Below are 21,245 nucleotides of genomic sequence, written 5' to 3'. Positions count from 1 at the left end.
CCTAAGGAAATTATCATATTTATGTAAGGTTAATGATGTAAGCAGAAAATTTTTCTTTGCTCCATTTGTAGTTGAAAGAAAAGGAATTAACCGAAATATTTAATAAAGGGAAATTGGCCAAATTGTGTGGTGCATTATGCTTCTATTAAGATTAATTTTTCCAACAAATTGAGGTCAAATAAGATAATGATTCGGGTATGATGTAAATGGGGAGAAAAGCAGAATATAAAGCTATACATACTGTGTAAATCCAATTATGCATCTTTATAGACCCAAACTGAAGGAAATATACCAAAGTAATAACAGTAGTAGGATCAAGGGTAATTTCACCTTTAAATTTTTCTATATTTTGAAGTTTTCCAGAATGAGCATGTATTAATTTTCTAATTAAAACAAATGAACATAGGGGGGCCTGGGTGGCTCAGCTGGTTAAGCGTCGGACTCTTGATTTTGACTCGGGTCATGATCTCACAGGTGAGGCTGAGCCCCACGTGGGAGCCTGCTTGGGCTTCTCTGTCTCCTCTCTCTCTACCCCTCCTCCGCTGGCATGCATGTGCTCTCTCTCTCTCTAAATGAATAAATGAACTTTTAAAAAAAGAAAAATGAACACAATTTTCTAAAAAGCTACAGAAAAAAAAAAGAGATCGGGGACAAGCCCAGAGTTATCTTAACAATTTTTTAAGGCTTAAGATAAAATTATACGTGTGTGTTTATTCTTTGAAATGATATCATAATTAAAGACAGAGTGTTTTAATATTTTTGAAGCATGCAGAAGAATATCTACTTTATTGGGTGACTGGCCAGATTAACTGAAACAATCTTTGTAAACTACTTAGAACAGTGCCTGCCCGAGGTAGTATGTTATGCATGTATATAGAATATATGTATGTGGGTATATATGAGATATATATGTATCTATTTTTTATATATATAGTCTCAAACAGTCAGCTGTTTTAACAATCGTCACCTCCCTCCTTGCGTGCCAGCCTCTGGTTGAGAATGGGTTGCGATGGGTACGGCCCGGTCCTCTGGGCCCTGGCGAGGGAGGGGCTGACCTGTGCCACCTTCCCGCAGGTGGCCGCCGAATACTTCAAGAACACCACGCTGCTGCTGGTGGGTGTCATCTGCGTGGCAGCTGCCGTGGAGAAGTGGAACCTGCACAAACGCATTGCTCTGCGCATGGTCATGATGGCTGGAGCCAAGCCGGGCATGTAAGCGGTCCTTGGGGTGCCGGGCCATAGCGCTTCCCCCAGCAGCCAGGGGCCACCTGGACAGTGGTCCTGGGCCACAGGGGGACGTCCGGCTCGGTTTGGTTTTCTACTAATGGGGAGGGGATGATGTCAGGGCTGCTGGGCTCCTACCTCACTCTCCAGTGAGAGGGCCCTTGATCATAGACTAGAGATTTGAGTGTGTGACTTTGGTGTCATTTATTATCACAGTCTAAAGAATTTATCTGAGTAATCTAGACCGTAAGGGCAGCAGGTTACAAAACACAAGGGGCCCATTAGGTAAAACAAGATGGACCAACGTACATTGTTTCTCAACCTTTCTCTGGTATAACAAGGAACAGGCTGGACGACGAAATGGGTGTCTTCTCCTTTGTCATTGAAGGAGACACGGAGGTTTCCTCCCATCCACCCTGAGACTTTGTTATCACTGGTTCAGCCCACAGCTTAGATATGTTGCATCTGACCTGGCGTCTGTGATCACAACACGTGCCCTCGACTGTGCCCTCTTCTCTGTGGTCAGGAACGCCCATAGAGAGATTCCCAACCTTGGGGGATATGTAAGAAAGTCAGGATTGACAGTTTTGTGTTAACCTCACCTCTGCTCCGTTGAATAGTCTGACCCTTCTCCCTTTGGAATGTGGGTCTCACTTCCTTCTATTTACAACTTTCTTGTGACGTGTTTTTGTAAGCTGCCCTGACTCCTTTGGGAGTCCAATGGAACCTAAATAAATAACATGGTATCAGTTTTCAACATTGGTCATTTAGACGAATACAGGTTATGCCTAAAAGGATGTTCCTGTATCCCACTTAACTACAGCTTAATTTAAGTTAATTTGCCACTTGGCTCAGCGATAACTTCGTACCCCACACTCAACCTCCTAGGCACACAATGGCACCTACACGTCACGTGGGGACTCTGGAGCTCTTTAAAACTTCCGTGTACTCAAACTCAAGGTCAAGGGGCGCCTGGGTGGCGCAGTCGGTTAAGCGTCCGACTTCAGCCAGGTCACGATCTCGCGGTCCGGGAGTTCGAGCCCCGCGTCAGGCTCTGGGCTGATGGCTCAGAGCCTGGAGCCTGTTTCCGATTCTGTGTCTCCCTCTCTCTCTGCCCCTCCCCCGTTCATGCTCTGTCTCTCTCTGTCCCAAAAATAAATAAACGTTGAAAAAAAAAAAATTTAAACTCAAGGTCAAACTCAAGAATGCCTATCCCATCGCATTTCCACTCTTCTTTTTTTAACTCATCCCCCCACATGTTTCCACCCCCGGTAGGTGCTCTTTGCTTGCTGGTGGGGGTCCCGGGCAGGCAAACTCACACCATCAGCCTAAACAAAAAAACACCACCAGGACTTTGGCCCACCTGACGTAATCCACTCGATAAATGTGCTGTCCCCAAATCGTGCAGAGTCCGTGATCCCACCTAAAGCAATAAACAGGGATAGTCTTTGTGTTGCCTTGTCTTACGAAAGTGAGAACCCTGTCTGTTCCAACACACGTTGTTAGGTTTTCAACGTCCAAGAGAAACCACTTGAGAGTTCTTTTTGTTAGTGTTTTCCTCCAAGGGTTGACTCTTCATGACACCAGCTGAAAAAGTGAAAAGTGCTTTCAGCAGGTTGACAGTGGGGCAAGCGGTGAGCGGAACCGTGAGCTCCACACGTCAATCTCTACGTGGTCACTAATAAGTATGGTGACTTGGCTGCAGAGCATGGAATGTAATGGTACCCGTAGAAGTGCTGGCTGCAAGGGCAAAAAAAGAATTCCTTTAGGCACCAAAAAAGCCCATACGTCATCACCAAGCTAATGGCTGCAGAGTTGGCCAATCAGTAAGTCCATGCCCTGTGACCCTACTACCGAAGCTAGTCTCTGCTTACGGAGGGGCTTTTTTCTAGCTGAGGCCATTGGCCCATGGCGTGTGGTTTATTCCTTCAACAAATGCTCACTTAATGCTTGCTCTGTGCCAAGCCCTGGGAGTACAAAGTTGAAGGCATGACATAAAAATCGGACCTTCTGGACACACGCTACCCCCACCCCACCCCGTTCTCTAGCCAGCACCATCGGGTTCGTAGGAGGCCCCAAAGGAGCCCCGCGAGTGAGCGGGGGGCCCCTGGGAGATGGCCGTGCTGTAGACGCTGTGCCCCGGCCGCCCTGCCTTCCAGGTTGCTGCTCTGCTTCATGTGCTGCACCACACTGCTCTCCATGTGGCTCTCCAACACGTCCACCACCGCCATGGTGATGCCCATCGTGGAGGCCGTGCTGCAGGAGCTGGTCAGTGCCGAGGAGGAGCAGCTCGTGGCGGGCAACTCCAGCGCCGAAGAGGCCGAGCCCATCAGTACAGTTTGCTGGAGTTCACCTCCCCTTCGCCCTCGTACCCTCCTCTTGTGACACGGCCCGGCTCAGCGCGGCTCCCCAGGCTCCCTCATCGATGCCCCTCCCCTGCCGTCTATCCCAGACCAGCCCTTGTAACCCGTGACCCTGCTTCCCTGGCTCTTCCTCCCCCTCCTACATCAGCCACCACCTGCCCCCTTCCCCCGAACACTCCACGGTTATGACCACCCCTCTCCCCCCACCCCCCGGGGCCTGTGTGTCCGCACACCCCACCATGCTTTCAGGCGGAGGGAGGGCAGTCCTCATGCAGGATACGCCCTGGTTTCCCCATTCAGCCCCAGTCCGGAAGCCCTGCCCTACACGCTCAGCTCTAGCGTCCACATCTCACGTCTGCTTTCCTTTGATACCATAGGTCTCGATGTAAACAACAGTCAACCCTCCCTGGAACTCATCTTTGTCAATGAAGAGTGAGTATGGCTGCCCTCCTCCCAGACAGAGCCTTGCCGGGTCTATTCCAGGGGTCAGGAAAGCTGGGCCCTGAGCCCATGAACAGCTCTTTTAGATGCCAGGCTCACATCTCGACACTTCCCTCTGTCCTGATTTCCTCTCCACCCTCGGAACCACTTGCCAAGATCCTGAGGGCAACTCCCCCAACCACAAGGAGTTGCAGTGATGAGGGAAGAGACAGAAAGACTGACTAGTCTGATTGTCCACACAGCTACCAAGTAGAACTTCTTTTTTTTTCTTTTAATGTTTATTTATTTTTGAGAGAGAGAGACAGAGCACGAATGGGGGAGGGGGAGAGGGAGAGGGAGACCGAGAAGCCAAAGCAGGCTCCAGGCTCCGAGCTGTCAGCACAGAGCCCGACACGGGGCTCGAACCCACAAACCGCGAGATCATGACCTGAGCCGAAGTCGGACGCTTAACCAACGGAGCCACCCAGGCGCCCCTACCAAGTAGAATTCCATCTGAATTGGTGTCCTTAGGAGAGTAATACATTTAATTAATGGGAAAACATCCGCATAATGAATGTCACTGAAGATTCTCAGAGGATCACCAAGTATCTTATAGATACTAGAGGTGGTCTTACTAGACTTGGCCTTGTCAGGTATGACACGGAAAGACGAGGTGACAGGTAGTGGGCTTGACAGTGGGGAGAGAGCCACGTGAGGGTGGAGAGAAGCTAAAAAAGAACTACACCCCCCAAACATTCACGTGAGGCAGATCCATCAACGGCTCATTTCATTTGGAGATTTTATATCAGACCGTTGTCCTCGAGGGTCGCTGAGGAGTATCGCCTCTAAAAGTTGGACGTGTAGCGAAACTGAGTTTTGTAGTTTGGTGACTTCATGGGCCGTGAGAACTGGCACTGACTGAAACCGGCACATGTGAGGGGAGGGCGCAGAAGGGTGGGGACTAGCTCTGCTCCCACCCCCCACCAGACCTGCAGGGTCAGAGGTCAGAGTGCGTGGGGAGAGACTCCTCTTTGGCCCTTCCTCCTCCCACCGTCTGGGCCCCCGCCCCTCCCTCTGCTGCTTCCGACTTCTCCAGGGGTCCATACCATCTCTGAGACTTGGACCCTGGCTTCCTCACTTGGCCTGGCCGGGCGCCCACCTTCAGCATCCCTACAGTGTCCCCTTGAGGTGACCTCTGCCGAGCCCCAGGCCTGATGGCGGTGGTGAGGTGCTCCCGGATGACCCCCTACCCCCCACCCCCTGGTTCTGTGCTCTGCCGCTTTACTCCCCCCCAGAGCCCCTTTGTTCCGGGGTTGCCTCTGCCTCTTGGGTGGGGCCTCTTCAAGAAGGCTCCCGCCCTGCCACCTTCCAAGTGCGTGACCCATGACAAGAGAGACTCGGCATCATGGCCTGCCTTTGTTCTTCTCCAGACCTGAATACATGTCCCCAGACTCTGAAGCAAAGAGCTCAAGTTGTCCCTAGAACTCCCTCAGCAGACTGCTGGTGGGGGCCAGGCCGTTTGTGGGGTGAGGATGGCCATCTTCCACGGTGGCCGGCACCTTCCAGGCTGTCTGAGGGGCTCCAGGCCTGCCTTCCTCACCCGATTTGAGAAGGAGGGAGGGGAAACATCATAACACGCTACTCCTCCCAGGCCAACAACCCTCTCCAAAGAATGCTTCCCTCCAAACCCTGCTCAACTCCTCACCCTCCCTTGAGGTAGCCTGGTCAGGGGTGATGGCCACAGGGCTCCAGTCCTGCACGCGTGTCCAACACCTGCCTTCACAGAGCGCTCACGGCACCCGTTGCCTCAGAACTAAAACAAACCCGGGTGCCTGGCTGGCTCAGTTGGTTCAGCGTCCAGCTTCGGCTCAGGTCGCTATCTCTCGGCCCGTGAGTTCGAGCCCCGCATCGGGCTCTGTGCTGACAGTGCGGAGCCCGGAGCCTGCTTCGGATTCTGTGTCTCCCTCTCTCTCTGCTCCTCCCCCACTCATGCTCTATCTCTCTCTGTCTCTCAAAAATAAATAAATGTTAAAAAAAAAAAATTAAAAAAAAAAAAACCAAAAACTAAAACCGAAGCATGCATTTAGCGCTGAGCGTAAGCCAGGAGTGCTGTTGTTAAGTTCCCACCTCCCTCTGTACTCAAGGCCACGGCTGGGTGGGGGACCCGGGGGCATGGAAGAGACTCAGCACACACAGGAGCAGCTGTGTCAGAAATTCCCCGACCCCCCCCCCCCCCCCAACCTCTTGCTCACCTCGGCTTCTCACCGCGTGCAGGCCCTCCCTGCTTCTGCAGCCTCAGGGAAGCACGTGGCAAATGTCTCCTTCTAGCGGGTGACCTTCACCGAGTCAGCCAGTGAGAATGTGGTTGGGGGGCGGGGGGGCCCAGGCGCTCCAGGCAGAGACCCGCCCACCTGTCTGCTCTATAAATGCAGGTACCAGCGATCCGTGGTGACAACGTCAGGAGGACTGACGTCCGTATTTAAGGGCCAGCCCCCCAAATGCACTCCGCGCTAGTGAGTAGTGTTAGTACTGCTGTGTCCCCATGAATCCCGGCAGCGTCTCCGGGAGGCTAGGAAGACCCGCGTGAGGTTAGTCTCTCTGCAGCCTAGGAAACCGGACCCCAGAGCAGTCACGACGCGGAACACCAAGGTGGGGCGGGGAAGGGCATGAGGTCTGGTCCACTGTTGTGTTCCCGTTTCCTTTGCTTTGTTCCAGCACGTCGACTGCAGACTTCACTTCTCTGATGCAGGACAAGGTAAGGCTTTGGGTGTTTTCCGTGCTCTAAGATCACTTGGCGGTCCCTCGAGCGGACTCAGGGACAGAGGCGGCCTGGAGCCCAGCAGCACCGCTGGTGTGAGAACAGAGGGGTGCTCGCGCCAGCCCAGACGTGAGAGGGGCCGGACGGGCTCCTGGCAAGGGCCTGGGTACCTCTGAACCCCGGTCGCGAGAGGGCTTAGCCTTTCATCAAGCACGGTGGCCTTTTTCGCGGGAACCCGACCCTCGGCCCTCCAGGAACCACAGATTCACCCTCGGGATTCCTTGCACTGGGGAGTCCGCGCAAAAACTATCAAAAGGGTCACATTCACGGAGGAAAGCCGAGTTTACGGCCTCGCTCCTCCCCCAGAGCTGGTTGTACGTCTTCGTACGGTAGCCCAAATTTTGATGCCCACACTGTGGACTTTGTTGTGGTGGGATTTTTGTTTCTCATCTCCTTCGCGTTAAAGAAAAATGAAGGATTCATCGTTAGCTAATGAAGTTCCAGAAAGCCGGGCTCTCCTGCAAGGACGCGGCCGTGCTCTGCCCAGTTTCAAAAGCCTGTGCAAATGGGCGGCTCGATACCAGGCTGGATGGGGAGGTGCGGGCTGGAGGCACAGTGGGGCGGCCCCCTGCTGCGCATTCTCCCCGGTTTCCGGTTTCCCATTTCCACTTGGCGCAGGCGTGGGGTGCCCCTGGGGGCGACTACGTGGTCCCTCTGAGGGCCACCACGTCGTCTTCCTGACAGTGTGATGGTCTTTGTCCCTGCAGAACCTGAATGGGGTGCCCCCAATCACCAACCCTGTCAAAATGGCAAGCCCCCAGGGCAAGAAGCAGCACCGATCCCAGGTAATAGAACTCACCTCCCCCCCCCTCCCCATTTCCTACGGGAAAGGCCTTGAGCTTCCGAAGGGGCGCTGGCCTTCAAGGTATGAGGGCGTCAGGGCCGTGAGCTGCCACCAAGCCCTCCAGCCACATGCATGTCTGGCCTGCACGTGCCACGGGGATAAAACATCTAACTCACTGTTGATTTCGGCAAGCCATTCTACCATCTGAGCCCCTGTTTTTTCTTCAACCATAAAAGCTGGAAGTTGGGGCGCCTGGGTGGTTCAGTTGGTCCGACTTTGGTTCAGGTCACGATCTCACAGTCCATGGGTTCGAGCCCCGCGTCAGGCTCTGTGCTGACAGCTCAGAGCCTGGAGCCTGCTTCGGATTCTGTGTCTCCCTCTCTCCCTGCCCCTCCCCCGCTTGTGCTCGCACGCTCTCTCTTGCTCTCTCTCGCTCTCAAAAAATAAACATTAAAAAAATTTTTTTTAACTGGGGGTTTGACCAGATCAGAGGTGTTCAAGCTGTTTCTCCTAAGTGCTTCAGGAAACACGCAAATATTTTACTGATTCTGAGATTGTAAGAAAACTTCTTCTGTGCAAATGAGGGTCCTCCTGCTACTTACTAGTCCACTGAAAGAAAATGCAGAAACGAGATAGATACTGAAGCTGGTATAAAATTGCAACTACCACTTAAAACCCTTGATTTCAAATCTTTGTGTCCATCCAGATAATCTCAATTCCTTAACGTCCATCATGGTCATAAATCACCATCACCATTTATGAAATGCGTTTTATGTACCAAGCATGTGCGAAGCATTTTCTCCCCAGTCTTGGCTCGGTGAGGTAGCAGTCTGGAACTCCATTTCTGCAGATGAGGCAAGGACGTCACATCATGTGCCCCAGGCCTTAGAACTAGTAGTGAGAGGAGCATCTCAATTCAAATCCAAGCCCCCCCCCCCACCCCGCCCCGACCACACGTGTGTACTTTTAGTTACAAAATAGACGTACGCTGATGAAATGCTACATCATATTTTATGTATTGGAGGTCCGTGAAAATGTTCATTAGTAGAAAGGATCGTGGAAAACCACCGGACCAGAGAATCTATGAGGTCTCTTCCAGCTTTGATAATGAATCTTTCAGGAAGGTTAGGGAGGGTCCAGACTGGCCTGGGCCCTCCTATGAGGTAGGGCTTTGAGAAAGGAGGCAAGGTGGCCTCTTCGCCATGGTTTTCCCAGGATCTGGCCTGCTGGCCTTGGTCTCATGAAGACTCAGTGAGGGGAGACCAGGCCTGGGGGAGAAGAGGGCACTTGCTTCTTTATCTACACTTGAGACCAGAGGTCAGCAACCTCTGACCCTGAAAGGCCACCATCTTGGCCAAACAGGACCTGAGAGAAGACAGAAGGCCGGCCTTATATACAAGGAGAGGAGGGGCGTGGGGAGGCAAAACCAAGAGGCGAAAAGGAGAAAAGCGTGAGGAAGGGAGGAGAGAATCACACACTGGGCTCCCCCTGCAACGTAAGCGTTACTTCTCAGTCCTCTCGGGGTCAGGACTGTCACTCCAGCTCTGGGTGGAACAACCAGCTTCCATGTGTTATTCACACAGAGAGCGGAGAGCAACCAGTGTTGCTGGAGTTCAAGTGAGAAACAGAACACGCTGTTACTAACAGCAAAAGTAATAATAGCTTAGCATTCGTTAAATGCCAGGAAATGTTCTAAGTGCTTTACGTACATTACTTCACTTACTCTTTATAACAATCTTGTGGAGAAAATAAGATCTTCATTCTACAGAAGAATATGCAGCCCAGCGGGGCTGCCCAAGTTGGTAAACGGTAGAACTGGGATTGGGGTTTGTCTTTCCACTGCGCCATGATGCCCCTGTTTTCATGCCTTGTGGGGGGGACAGCCCGCGCTGGGTTGGAGGCACTGACTAATTTTCCTCCGATAGGAAAAGCCACTAGTCCTGATTCCTGGGCCCAGGAACCAGGAGCTCAACAGAAAGTACAAGTCCCAGCGTGACCAGATGATCTGCAAGTGCCTGTCTCTGAGCATATCTTATGCTGCTACCATTGGGGGCCTGACCACCATTATTGGTACCTCCACCAGCCTCATTTTCTTGGAACACTTCAACAAGTAAGTAACTCACCTGGTCAACAAATATCTACTCAACACCCACTACGTGTCAGGAATGGAACTGGGTGCTAAGGATAGGGCAGAAAATGGGCCTAGAGTAGCTTCCATACCAAGAGGGAAAAGAGACATCGAGCATGACAGTTCAGTGGGACTGGAGAGGGGCAGGGTTCTGCTGGGAGAGCCCAGGGGGGCCACCCAGTCTACAGGGAGAGCAGGCCTCCCCAAAGACACAGCCTTGGAAGCGAGACCCGAGGCTCAGTGGGAGTACAATGGATGAAGAGAGGTTTTCCAAAGAAAGCAGTGAGTGGCAGGACTGAGGCGAGAGAAAAGAGCCCATAAAAGAAAATGGCAGAGGGCAAAAGGTGGAAATGCAGATTGCAAAGGGCCACTTGAGGCCCACGAAGGAGTTTGGACTTCATCTGAAAGGCCATGAGACGTCTTTGAAGCATTTTAGGCAGGGAGTGAGGTGATCGGATTTACAGTTTGGGAAACTGATGGTGGACTGAAAAAGTGGAAAAAGTAGGAAGGAAGCGGGAAGGAAGTAGGAAGGAAAAGTAGGCGGCAGGAAGATAATTTTGGACAGCACTGCAGATGCCCAAGAGAGAGCTGGTGATGGCCTGCAAACACAGACAGCAGCGGAGAAATGGTCAGATTTGAGAGATGGGCCCAAGAGAGGGAAAGACCAAGTCTGATTGTCAGACTCGTGGCTTCCGCAGCTGGGGGAAGAGAGTCGCCCTTTACCTAAATGAGCAGAAAAATGAGGAAATGTTGACGTGGAGGCTGAGATGTCCAGATGGATACACAGCTCTGAATCTTATTTTTAGGCTAAAGGCACAGAGTTAGTGGCCTGAAGAGCTGTCTTCATGAACATGTCACCCATGTTGTCACATCAACAACCATGCTCAGAAGGGCCCCATACTTAGCTCAATGCTCTGCTGTCACCATCTGAAAATTCTTAATAATTTTTGAACGAGTGGCCCCACATTTGCATGTTGTTCTGGGCCCACAGATTAGATGGCATTGGGTCCTGGTGGGATGCATGTGGAAACTGAAGTCAGGAGAGTGAAGGAGATCAATCACTCAGGGAAAACAGAGAGAGTTAAGTAGAGCAGGGACCGTAAATATTAAGCTTGAATATTTTAAAGTAGAGTATAAATGAGACAACCAAAGGGATCACCCAGGGAAGAGGAAAATCTAGTGTCATTCCATCAAAGGGAAGAAAGTGTTCAAGGAGGAAGGGGTGGGCTATACTGTTTAAAGTGGCTGAATGGATAAGGAAAAGAAGGACAAAAATGTGTCCGTTTGATTTGGTGACACAGAGGTAACCTAGGCAAGAGCAATTTGGTCAAGAGATTGAAAAGTGAAGCCAAGTGTCAGTGAGGGGAGGAGTATGCTGGAGGTGAGTAGACGGAGAGTTGTCTGTGATGGGAAGGAGAGGTATGGGATGATGACAAAGGAAGAGTCCAGTGGGGTCAAGAGGGGGTTTTAAGACGGAAGATGTCTAAATGCTGATAGGCATGTCCAGGTGAGAGGAAAATTAAAGTTTTGAGAGAGAGGTGATGATTGATAGAGTGATATCACTGAGAAAACAAGAAAGGATGGGCTCCAGAGCAGAGGGCAGAGAAATTGATCATAGCCAAGAGGATAAACACACCCTTCCATTTAGCAGGAAAGGGAAGGAAGGAAGGAAGGAAGGAAGGAAGGAAGGAAGGAAGGATTGAAGGGAGAAATGGGGGAAGGAAAGAAGGAAGGAGGGAAGGAGGAAAGGAGGGAGGGAGGTGGGGAGGGAGAGATGGAGGGAGGGAGGGACGGAAGGAAGGGAGGGAGGGAGGAAGGAAGGGAGGAAAGAAGGGGGGAAGGATTGAAGGGAGAATGGGGGAAGGAAAGAAGGAAGGAGGGAAGGAGGAAGGGAGAGAAAGGAGGGAGGGAGGTGGGGAGGGAGAGATGGAGGGAGGGAGGGACGGAAGGAAGGGAGGGAGGGAGGAAGGAAGGGAGGAAAGAAGGGGGGAAGGATTGAAGGGAGAATGGGGGAAGGAAAGAAGGAAGGAGGGAAGGAGGAAGGGAGAGAAAGGAGGGAGGGAGGTGGGGAGGGAGAGATGGAGGGAGGGAGGGACGGAAGGAAGGGAGGGAGGGAGGAAGGAAGGGAGGAAAGAAGGGGGGAAGGATTGAAGGGAGAATGGGGGAAGGAAAGAAGGAAGGAGGGAAGGAGGAAGGGAGAGAAAGGAGGGAGGGAGGTGGGGAGGGAGAGATGGAGGGAGGGAGGAAGGGAAGGAGGAAAGGAAGGAAGGAAGAAAGGAAGGAGAGAGGGAAGGAAGGAGGGAAGGAAGGTAGGAAGGTAGGAAGGGAGGGAGGGAGGAAGGAAAGGGGGAAGGATTGAAGGGGGAATGGGGGAAGGAAAGAAGGAAGGAGGGAAAGGAGCGAGGGAGGTGGGGAGAGAGAGATGGAGGGAAGGAGGGAAGGAAGAAGGAAGGAAGGGAGGGAGGGAGGTGAGGAGGGAGAGATGGAGGGAGGGAGGGAGGGAGGGAGGGAAGGAAGGAAAGAAGGAAGGGAGGGAGGGAGACGGGGAGGGAGAGATGGGGGAGGGAAGGAGGGAAGGAAGAAGGAAAGAAGGGAGGGAGGGAGGTAGGGAGGGAGAGATGGAGGGAGGGAGGGAGGGAAGGAAGGAAGGAAGGAGAGAAGGAAGGAAATAAGGAAGGAAGGAACAAGGAAGGAAGGAACAAGGAAGGAAGGAAGGAAGGAAGGGGGGGGGATGGACCAATGAAAGTGAAGACCGAAGTCTCTGGGACGTGAACTTCACGGAGTCGTCACACCATATTATTCTGTCCAAGCTCTGAGTTTCTGCTCTTCAATTTCTGGTTCACTCTGTGGTTGGGCCAATTCATATTCCCTCAGTCTACTTCCTGGCTTGTGTCATGGTACATTTAGCCATCACATTGGCTTACTTGGACAACAGGAACTCTGTGAAAGGAAGGTGGACTCCCTGGATCCCCGCTGGTCTGAAAATGCCACCGTGCTATTTTTCTTGGCACTGGTGAACAGACCACCCCCAGAGTGCATCCTGGCTGTGTTTAAAAAATCTACAAATTGGTTGTTACACTCAGTACCTACAGTCACACTTTCTAAAGTGCTATAGATGGTATTGGGCCCTAACATTTATCCACAAAAGTCTATTTAATCTACCGAAAAATCCATTCCTTTTCCTGGGTCCAGGAGCAGGGCCTAGGCTTCTATGTACAGAGAACAGATGATGCAAGACTTCATGCCCGTTGGCCCAGCGCAGCCCAGAGTGATCACTCAGTGATTTACATGCCCTCTGGTGTCCTTCTAGCTCCCAAAGCCCTTCTCTCCACTGACAGTGACTGACAGTGACTCTGGCCCTTAGGGAGGGCACGAGCTGTCACAACTTCCCAAGAGGCACACCGATGGTAAAGGTAAGTCCACGACCAGGCCACAGTGCAAAACAACAGTGTTGTTTCTCTGTGATGGCAGAGAAGATTAAACACTCTTGCATCCTGTGCTTCCACTGTATTTTCTCCCTGGGGGATTCTTCTCTCGGTCGTTCTCTTTTTCCATGCAGTGTCTAGTGTGAAGAGAGGGGCACAGTCTCCTCCCACCTTAGAGGAGTTCTGTGCCCAGTCCCAACTAGAAGAGCCCAAGGGGAAAGGAATGCAGGTGTTGTCTAGGCTATAGACATGGCTCACATGTGGCTCCCCAGGAAACGACACCTGGGCTGGGGCCACCGCCCTGCCTGGTGGTGAATGGAGAGTCCTCCGGGTAACCTCCCTGAGACGCTAAGACACCAGTGCATGTTGATCAAAGATTTAGAGATTCTAAGTCATGGTTCTCCTATGGGCACAGTCAACACCGGGAACCCTCCTGAGGCTCTAGAGTCCAAACTTCTCCAGAATGGCATCCCCCAGTCAAAGCTCATATTGCTTCAGTGACTTTATTACACAAAGTATACCAGACTGTCCTTTCCATTCTCTGTTGTCCTGAAAAACAGATGAGTAAACATATAAGAAGAATCTTTATATAAATTAAGAGCAAAGAGCTCCCGAGTGGTTCTCCTGAGCGCAAAGTATATACGCTTCAGTGAAATCAATTTTGGATGTTTAGGTGCCTTTTTTAAGTTTCCTTCATAATTCTTGGGACCAGTAGAGTTGCGACTGTCAAAGACGTGAGTTCTAGGTAACCTTTTACCTTATTGTTACCATCATCTCTGCCGTTAGCTCTGATGTATGTCTTCTTAAGGAGCATTTAGCTTATTACCCCCAGACACCACATGGGAACCCACCCTTTTCTAATCACTGACCTGGTTTCTTCCCTTCCAGCCAGTACCCAGCTGCAGAGGTGGTCAACTTCGGCACCTGGTTCCTCTTCAGCTTCCCCATCTCCCTCATCATGCTGGTGGTCAGCTGGTTCTGGATGCACTGGCTGTTCCTGGGCTGCAAGTGAGTCCCAGGGCCCTGCCAGCAAGGCACCGAGGCTCTCCCGTCCATCCAAAGTCATGGTGCGCGCCGTGGAGAGCACTCCTCGGGGAGCCACCAATAACCATGGAGGACACATGAGGAGAACGCACTGTACTAGATGGGGAGTCAGGCGTCACCTGTTCTAGACCCTCTAAACATACATGGACTCTGCATTTCACTATGAGCTCCACAGTGGAATGTTCTTAATTCCAACTAGCTGGTTAAAGGAACTGCCTGATTTAGAACAAGTGTGAATGGCGGGTGGTTAATGTAGTTTCATTTCCTTCAAAGCATACGGAGTAATTTGAACTAATTTCTAAAGAAACGTGACTCCAAGTAGAAGTTTCTTTAGGCTTTGTTTTATACACGTGACTGATTTATACTTAGTCGTTGCGTGAAATATGCTCATATTTCTCAGAACCATAAGTTAGCTATTCCTCCTGCAATATAATTTCTAACATTAATCTGCTTAGGAAGCCTTTTCTTCATAACCATAAGTTGACCAGCCTCAAACACATAAAGGGAAGATACACATGATGTTTTGATATTGGTCCATGGGACCCAAGACTCCCATTGCTCAGGGAATGTTCTCTGAGCAGACTTAAAAAAAAAAATTTTTTTTTAATGTTTATTTTTGAGAGAGAGAGAGAGAGCGCATGCAAGCAGGGGAGGGGCAGAGGGAGACACAGAATCTGAAGCAGGCTCCAGGCTCTGAGCTGTCAGCACAGAGCCCTACGTGGGGCTTGAACTCACAAATCATGAGATCATGACCTGAGCTGAAGTCGGATGCTCAACCAACTGAGCCACCCAGCCACCCCTAGACTTTTTTTTTTTTAACAACACAGAGGCTACTATGACATCAATGACAGCCGCATACTTCTATACCTGCAGCGCGTAGAAAACAACCCCACGTAAATACACTTGCCCAAGTCTGTGAGACATGACTTCACACTGATACACCAGAGATATACCCAGATAAATATGCCCAAAAACCTATGGGAGAGGCTGATGAGAGGCTGTGAAACCTGGCAGAAAAAAAAGTTGTAGGGTATCGGGTGCCTGGCTCAATCGGTTAAGCATCTGACTTGGTACCAGGTCACGATCTCATGGTTCATGAGTTTGAGCCCCACATCGGGCTCTGCACTGACAGCGCTGAGCCTGCTTTGGATTCTCTGTCTCGTTCTTTTGCTCATTCTTCCTCCTCAGTTTTAGAGAGACCTGCTCTCTGAGCAAGAAGAAGAAGACCAAAAGGGAAGCGTTGTCAGAGAAGAGGATCCAAGAGGAATATGAAAAGCTGGGAGCCATTAGGTAAAAATCAGCCATTCACCTTCTCTCCCCCAGGAAAGCATGGCAGGTAAATGAGCACATAAGCAGCCTTGTTCTCAACAGTCCCTTGAGCTGGGGGAGTTTTCCGCAACTATGAATCCAGGCATTTAGAACTGCTACTTAATGCCCAAGTCCGGCTGGCCCAGACTCCAGGTGGCCACCCTTCCCGTTTACCATATTCGAAGTCCAAGGTGTAGCCGTGGTGTGGGTGTGGATGTCATACGTGGGGTGGCCGGGGAAAGATGTGCAAGTCAGTACAGCCACACTCTTGGGGACAGGCCCAATTCCCCGTAAAGTCAGCCCCCTCACACTGCTCTGAATGGGCCACCGCTGGTCCACGGACACTCCTAGGGAGCTGGGGCGGGGGGGGGGGGGGAGGAATCAGGCATCATCAGATACAGACTTGAAGACACCCCCATCCTCAGCAATTTCCATCAGCTTTCCCCAGTGACCTCGTGTCCCATCTGGGGCCGTTTCTCCGTTGATGGATTGGCAGGTACAGTTTGGGCAAAAGGATCCCGGTATAAGCAGTATTTTTAAATGTTTAAATTTAAAAAAAGGAATACATGTTCATTGTAGAACATTTAGGACATAAGGAAAATATAAAGAAAAAACTAAAGTCGACTTTTATTTATTCAGTGTTAACTGTCAACAACTCTTAACATAATGCACTCTTCCTTATATGCTTGTTTTGTGCAAAATTATATGTATTTTTGCTAAAATTCAATCCAAACTAAACACAGTTTTATATCTTGCCTTCCCCCCCGCCCCTTAGGATTAGGCTGTCGTTATATTCCCAGGCCATTAACTCTGCTATGCAAACACACGATCATTAAATGTATCTCATTTGAGCCTACAGTTATACCAAAATGTACCTGATGTCATGGAATATCGCTGAATATGTAGGTTGTTTCCATTTTCAGTGTTGAATTCTTTTTTTTTTTTTAATTCTTTTTTTTTTTTTAACGTTTATTTATTTTTGAGACAGAGAGAGACAGAGCATGAACGGGGGAGGGTCAGAGAGAGAGGGAGACACAGAATCTGAAACAGGCTCCAGGCTCTGAGCTGTCAGCACAGAGCCCGACGCGGGGCTCAAACTCACGGACTGCAAGATCATGACCTGAGCCGAAGTCGGCCGCTTAACCGACTGAACCACTCAGGCGCCCCAGTGTTGAATTCTTAAATAGGTAACATAGCACTGGCATTTCTGGTTATTTCCTTGCATGAAAGGAAGGACCGAGTTGAAGGCTCCAGATATACATCAGCACATTCCCTCAAAAAGGTTGTCGCAGCTCCTGCCCTCACCAGCAGCGTTCGGGGGCCTCTTCCACCACATTCTCCTCGGAGGCCGTACTGTGTTTTGTCTTATTTTCTTTTTAATGCGTGTTTATTTATTTTGAGAGAGAGGAAGAGCGAGAGCAGGGTTGGGGCAGAGAGAGAGAGGAAGAGAGAGAATCCCAAGCAGGCTCCGCGCTGTCTCGCGAACCGTGAGATCATGACCTGAGCCGAAACCAAGAGTCAGACGCTTAACCTTAACCGCGTGAGCCACCGGGCGCCCCGTGGACCTCGTGTTGTTGTACAACCGCATCCCGCTGTGCCACCCTATATCTCCTCCCGCCTCACCTCGAGGAGCCGCGGTTAACGCCATGTGTTCTGGCACCTTCTCAGCCCGCTTCCCACTTCCTGGCAGCCGCTCAGCGCCGTGGGCTGGTGGCTCTGAGCCCCGAACGCAGGAGCGCCTGCAGCGAAGTGAAAAACCTGCAGACTTCCCGGTTCCTGGAGCAACTCTTTCTGTTGTATTTCGTAGCTACCCTGAAATGGTAACCGGATTTTTCTTCATCCTGATGACCGTGCTGTGGTTTACCCGGGAGCCTGGCTTTGTTCCTGGCTGGGATTCTTTCTTTGAAAAGTAAGTGATGTTGTCTCCTCCTTAAGGAGACACACACCGCCCCCCCCCCCCCCGCCCACATACACACACAGAGTCTTCAGGCAGGTCCCACCTGTGTCCCTCCTCCATTCTTAAGGGCAGCGCTCTTCTGTTCCCTGGAAAGTCCCCTCTTTTAAGGGAAGCCAGAGTGTGGGGTCAGGAAGAAAATGGCCACGTGGCCTCTGTGTGTCGCGTTGGGATGTGGTGCTGCCCCTTACCAGTCGTGTGACCTTGGTCTTGTTACTGGAGCTGCCTCACAGGCGGCTCTGAGGGTTCAAGATCAGCTGTGAGAGTGGTGGCTGAGGCCTTGGCAGGGAGAGGCAGGCAGAGGCCCCCGTGCCACCCCGGCAGGACCTCGGAGGGCCGGGGCCACCGCTCTCTCTCAGCACAGCTTCTCCTTTGAGCAAAGACACACGTGGAGGTGTGGCCCTTGCAGGAAAGAGAACTCATCCTTTTCCCTTCCCCTTCACCGAAATCACTCCTGATGTCTCCTTCTCTAGGGCCCGTAGATCCACACTAGACATCCACCTTAGCCAGGCCCAGACTCCAGACATCGACCGCTGCCCATTAAACCCACCGCTGGCTAGTGGGGTAACAGGTGCAGGAGGAAGGCTGACCGCCCTCCAGCCTGGGTCCCAAAGAGAGGCCCCGCGTCCAGAGGGACTGTTCTGAGACATCGTGCTACCCTCCTCCTCCAGCCCTGCCTGTCTCTTTGCTAGGAAGGGCTACCGCACGGATGCCACAGTCTCCGTTTTCCTCGGCTTCCTCCTTTTCCTGATCCCGGCAAAGAAGCCTTGCTTTGGGAAGAAGAGTGACGGTGAGAGAAGAAGTTGGGGCTGGCCCTAGTCAATAATACCCAAGTCAGAAGTGGGGGAAGGAGATTTACCGAGGCTGTTCTGAGTGCCTCCCCCGTACCCCACGATAGAGGCAGAGCCCTCTCCCTAATCATCGGTTCATCAGTTAGGCCCTTACTCCACGAATCCCACCTATTAGGGTTCATCTGGCTCTACCTCTGTCTACCTGTGATCCAGGGCAGAACCAGGAGCCCTCCCGGGGGACGGAGCCCATCATCACCTGGAAGGACTTCCAGAAGACCATGCCCTGGGAGATTGTCATTCTGGTGGGAGGAGGCTATGCTCTGGCTTCAGGCAGCAAGGTAACTCTTGAATTCTGTTGTCACTGGGCCGAAGAATTTTCAGGCTGCTTTACCTAATGGCCATTTCGCTTCTGGGAGGAAGATTCAAAGGCATGGAGGGAGAGGTGAATGGTCACCCAAGGGAACAGTCCAGATGGGAGTGGCCATCCCGTGTCCTGTTCCTGCCCTGAGCTCCTAAGCTAATGCTGCTGGGCACAGAGCTACAGACCAGCTGAGCTATGGGCTCTTGGCACACGGGCGCTCACACCTCACTCACCGGCCCACACTGCCACAAGCAAAAGATTTGTTGGATTTTATAGCCATCTCCCTGTGGGCGTGTGACAGTGGTGTTAGGAGATGTGTCGGTAAGGGCCCGGAGACACCCTGCACTGACACACGGAGAACTACCCCTCAGTCAGTCCTTACGCATATATTGAGCCCCTTGGGAGAATGGACGCCAACGCTCAGGCATATGCTGTAAACGCGCCCTGATTTCCTGACTGGGCAGAACTGGGAGGAGATCTTATAAAGGGGGCCAGTGGGAAAGCGTTAGCCCTTCCTGAAATAGAGAATGATCCTCACAATGAATCAGGTTCACACCGTTTGTCCTTTGACCTTTGCTATATTCATTAACTTGGCTCACTTCTGACTGCCCGTTCATTGAGGGCCAGTGCTATCTGCATCACTAATAATAAGGTCAAAGAATCCTACACTTGGAAGGAACCTTGGAGGACACTGGGTCCCGTCTACCCAATGAGAGAATTCCCTGCACGACACCCCTGGGCTTGAACGCCACCAGTGACCGGGTATTCTTGAGCAGGGAACAGAGAATCGTTCTTTACATTCAGCTCAGGTCCTCTGTCTTCCACTATTGGCTCTGACTCTGACCTCTGGAGCCCCATCCTAGGTAATCATTATTAAAATAATAAAAAGTTATTAGATCCCCTTAGATCTTTTTTTTTTTTTTTTTTTTTCCTCTCTCAACTAAAAGTCCCTAGTTCCTTCAACCATTCATCAAGAAATAGTGACCCCTTACCACGCTGGTCTCTCTCACCACTCACTACACTTTGACCCTGACCTTATTCCAACGTGGTCCAGAGGCGGTCAGTCTACTGCAGAGTCAAGTAGTCCTATTACTCCAGCCCCAACTCTCACCTCTGATCCAAGCACCATTCTGTATTTTTATGGACGCTTTTACAAGGCCTCAATGGCACTCATGTCAACACTTATGTTGAAATTGCAGCCAATTAAAACCCCCATTCTGGAGGCGCCTGGGTGGCTCAGTGCGTTAAGCATCCGACTCTGGCTCAGGTCATGATCTCACAGTTTGTGAGTTGGAGTCCTGCATTGGGCTGGCAGTGCAGAGCCCGCTTCAGATCCTCTGTCTTTCTCTCTCTCTGCCCCTCTCCCACTCGTGCGTTTTCTCTCCCTCTCTCTCTCTGAAAAATAAACAACACAATTTTAAACCCTCATTCTTTTAACTGTTAGCCACTATTAAACTTCAAGTCTTTCAACCGATTCTGTATACATGCTGTTGGTATTTCTGATTCCAAGTTCAGAATATCATACTTATCTTTTTTGAATTTCAGTTGTTAGTTTTGGCCCCTGAGTCTAGCCTGGAAAGATTTTTTTTTTTTTTAAACCTAAATTGTGTATGTACTACAGATAGCATAGTTGATATTTCTGTACAATCTAATGACTCTACTAATTTTAGTAATATAATTCAAGTATGACATAGTGATTCCTACCGAGTTTGAAATCATTTCAGTCTTGACATGAGGAAAATCCAATGTAAAATGCATACCAAGGTTTAAAAACAAGTAAGACTTCCTTTTTGTGCTTTTTTCTAACTTCGCAATCCAATTTATCAATTTATTTTTAAATTTATCAATTTATCCTGTCTTTGTCCAGTGGGCCAGGTTTAATGTGCTAGACGAGATAATAATTACAGAGTTCCTATAGGCCTCAAAGCTCTGTACCAACCGTGAATTGCTGTAGTCCCCGCATGTTGGATTTGCAGCTCTCGGTCAAGGCTCCCAGGTAAAAGGGCCACAGCAGAGAGAATTCTGAAGGCCTTCGGTCACCAGCTGCCTATGAGCTCGCCTTGGGGTGCTATAGAGATCAAGTAGCCTTTGATGAATTCAGCAAAAGGGAGAAAAAGCCTGCTGACGATGCGGTGAGGCTGTCTTTAACAGCAAAATACGAGTAGGACTTGACCTTGAGGAGTTATAAGATGTCTCACCTTGCTTCCAGCCCTACTCTCCAGTCCTTTAGTGTGTCTGCAGTCTCCAGGGTACTCAGGGGACAGCAGAGCACATCAACCACAGGACGGAGAGGAGGAGGGAGGGAGGGAGGAGAATGCATATGGCAACCTGGGGTTTTTAGTACAAGGATTCAATGGTGTCCTTCATTTTTTAGGGGAGGGAGGGGATCTTCACCATTGGCAAATGAACAGTTCCCAACCAAATAAGTTATTCCAAGAGGGAATATTCATTTATTGGAGCGGATCGATGTAAATTTTGCTAATGGAAAAGGTTCAAGAGTGGCAGCATGCCTTTATATCTTGTGTCATGAAAAAGCACTGACAATTGTAGATCCTGATGTCAGCCATGATGAGATTGAACCTGAAACAGGTTGGGACTGTATGACTCGGCTTCTGGGTCACCTTCC

The 21,245-nt window shown here is 50.7% G+C and overlaps 1 protein-coding gene across 3 annotated transcripts in view; it reads left to right on the top strand.

Moving 5' to 3' along the window:
- SLC13A4 (solute carrier family 13 member 4) overlaps nucleotides 1–21,245 on the top strand; it is a 45,007-nt gene that overhangs the window by 18,366 nt on the left and 5,396 nt on the right. For all 3 annotated transcript variants that reach the window (XM_045495779.1, XM_045495777.1, XM_045495780.1), the window contains 11 exons: nucleotides 1,075–1,211; nucleotides 3,383–3,555; nucleotides 3,964–4,018; nucleotides 6,722–6,761; nucleotides 7,532–7,609; nucleotides 9,534–9,718; nucleotides 14,050–14,169; nucleotides 15,394–15,495; nucleotides 17,321–17,422; nucleotides 18,160–18,257; nucleotides 18,472–18,596. In XM_045495779.1, coding sequence (XP_045351735.1) covers nucleotides 1,075–1,211; nucleotides 3,383–3,555; nucleotides 3,964–4,018; nucleotides 6,722–6,761; nucleotides 7,532–7,609; nucleotides 9,534–9,718; nucleotides 14,050–14,169; nucleotides 15,394–15,495; nucleotides 17,321–17,422; nucleotides 18,160–18,257; nucleotides 18,472–18,596 — 1,215 coding nt within the window. The remainder of the gene's footprint in view (nucleotides 1–1,074; nucleotides 1,212–3,382; nucleotides 3,556–3,963; nucleotides 4,019–6,721; nucleotides 6,762–7,531; nucleotides 7,610–9,533; nucleotides 9,719–14,049; nucleotides 14,170–15,393; nucleotides 15,496–17,320; nucleotides 17,423–18,159; nucleotides 18,258–18,471; nucleotides 18,597–21,245) is intronic.

The sequence above is a fragment of the Leopardus geoffroyi genome, chromosome A2 (genome assembly GCF_018350155.1).
Source record: "Leopardus geoffroyi isolate Oge1 chromosome A2, O.geoffroyi_Oge1_pat1.0, whole genome shotgun sequence".
Classification (NCBI taxonomy): domain Eukaryota; kingdom Metazoa; phylum Chordata; class Mammalia; order Carnivora; family Felidae; genus Leopardus; species Leopardus geoffroyi.
Note: the sequence above shows the minus strand (reverse complement) of the source record. Positions and strands in the feature narration are given on the sequence as shown.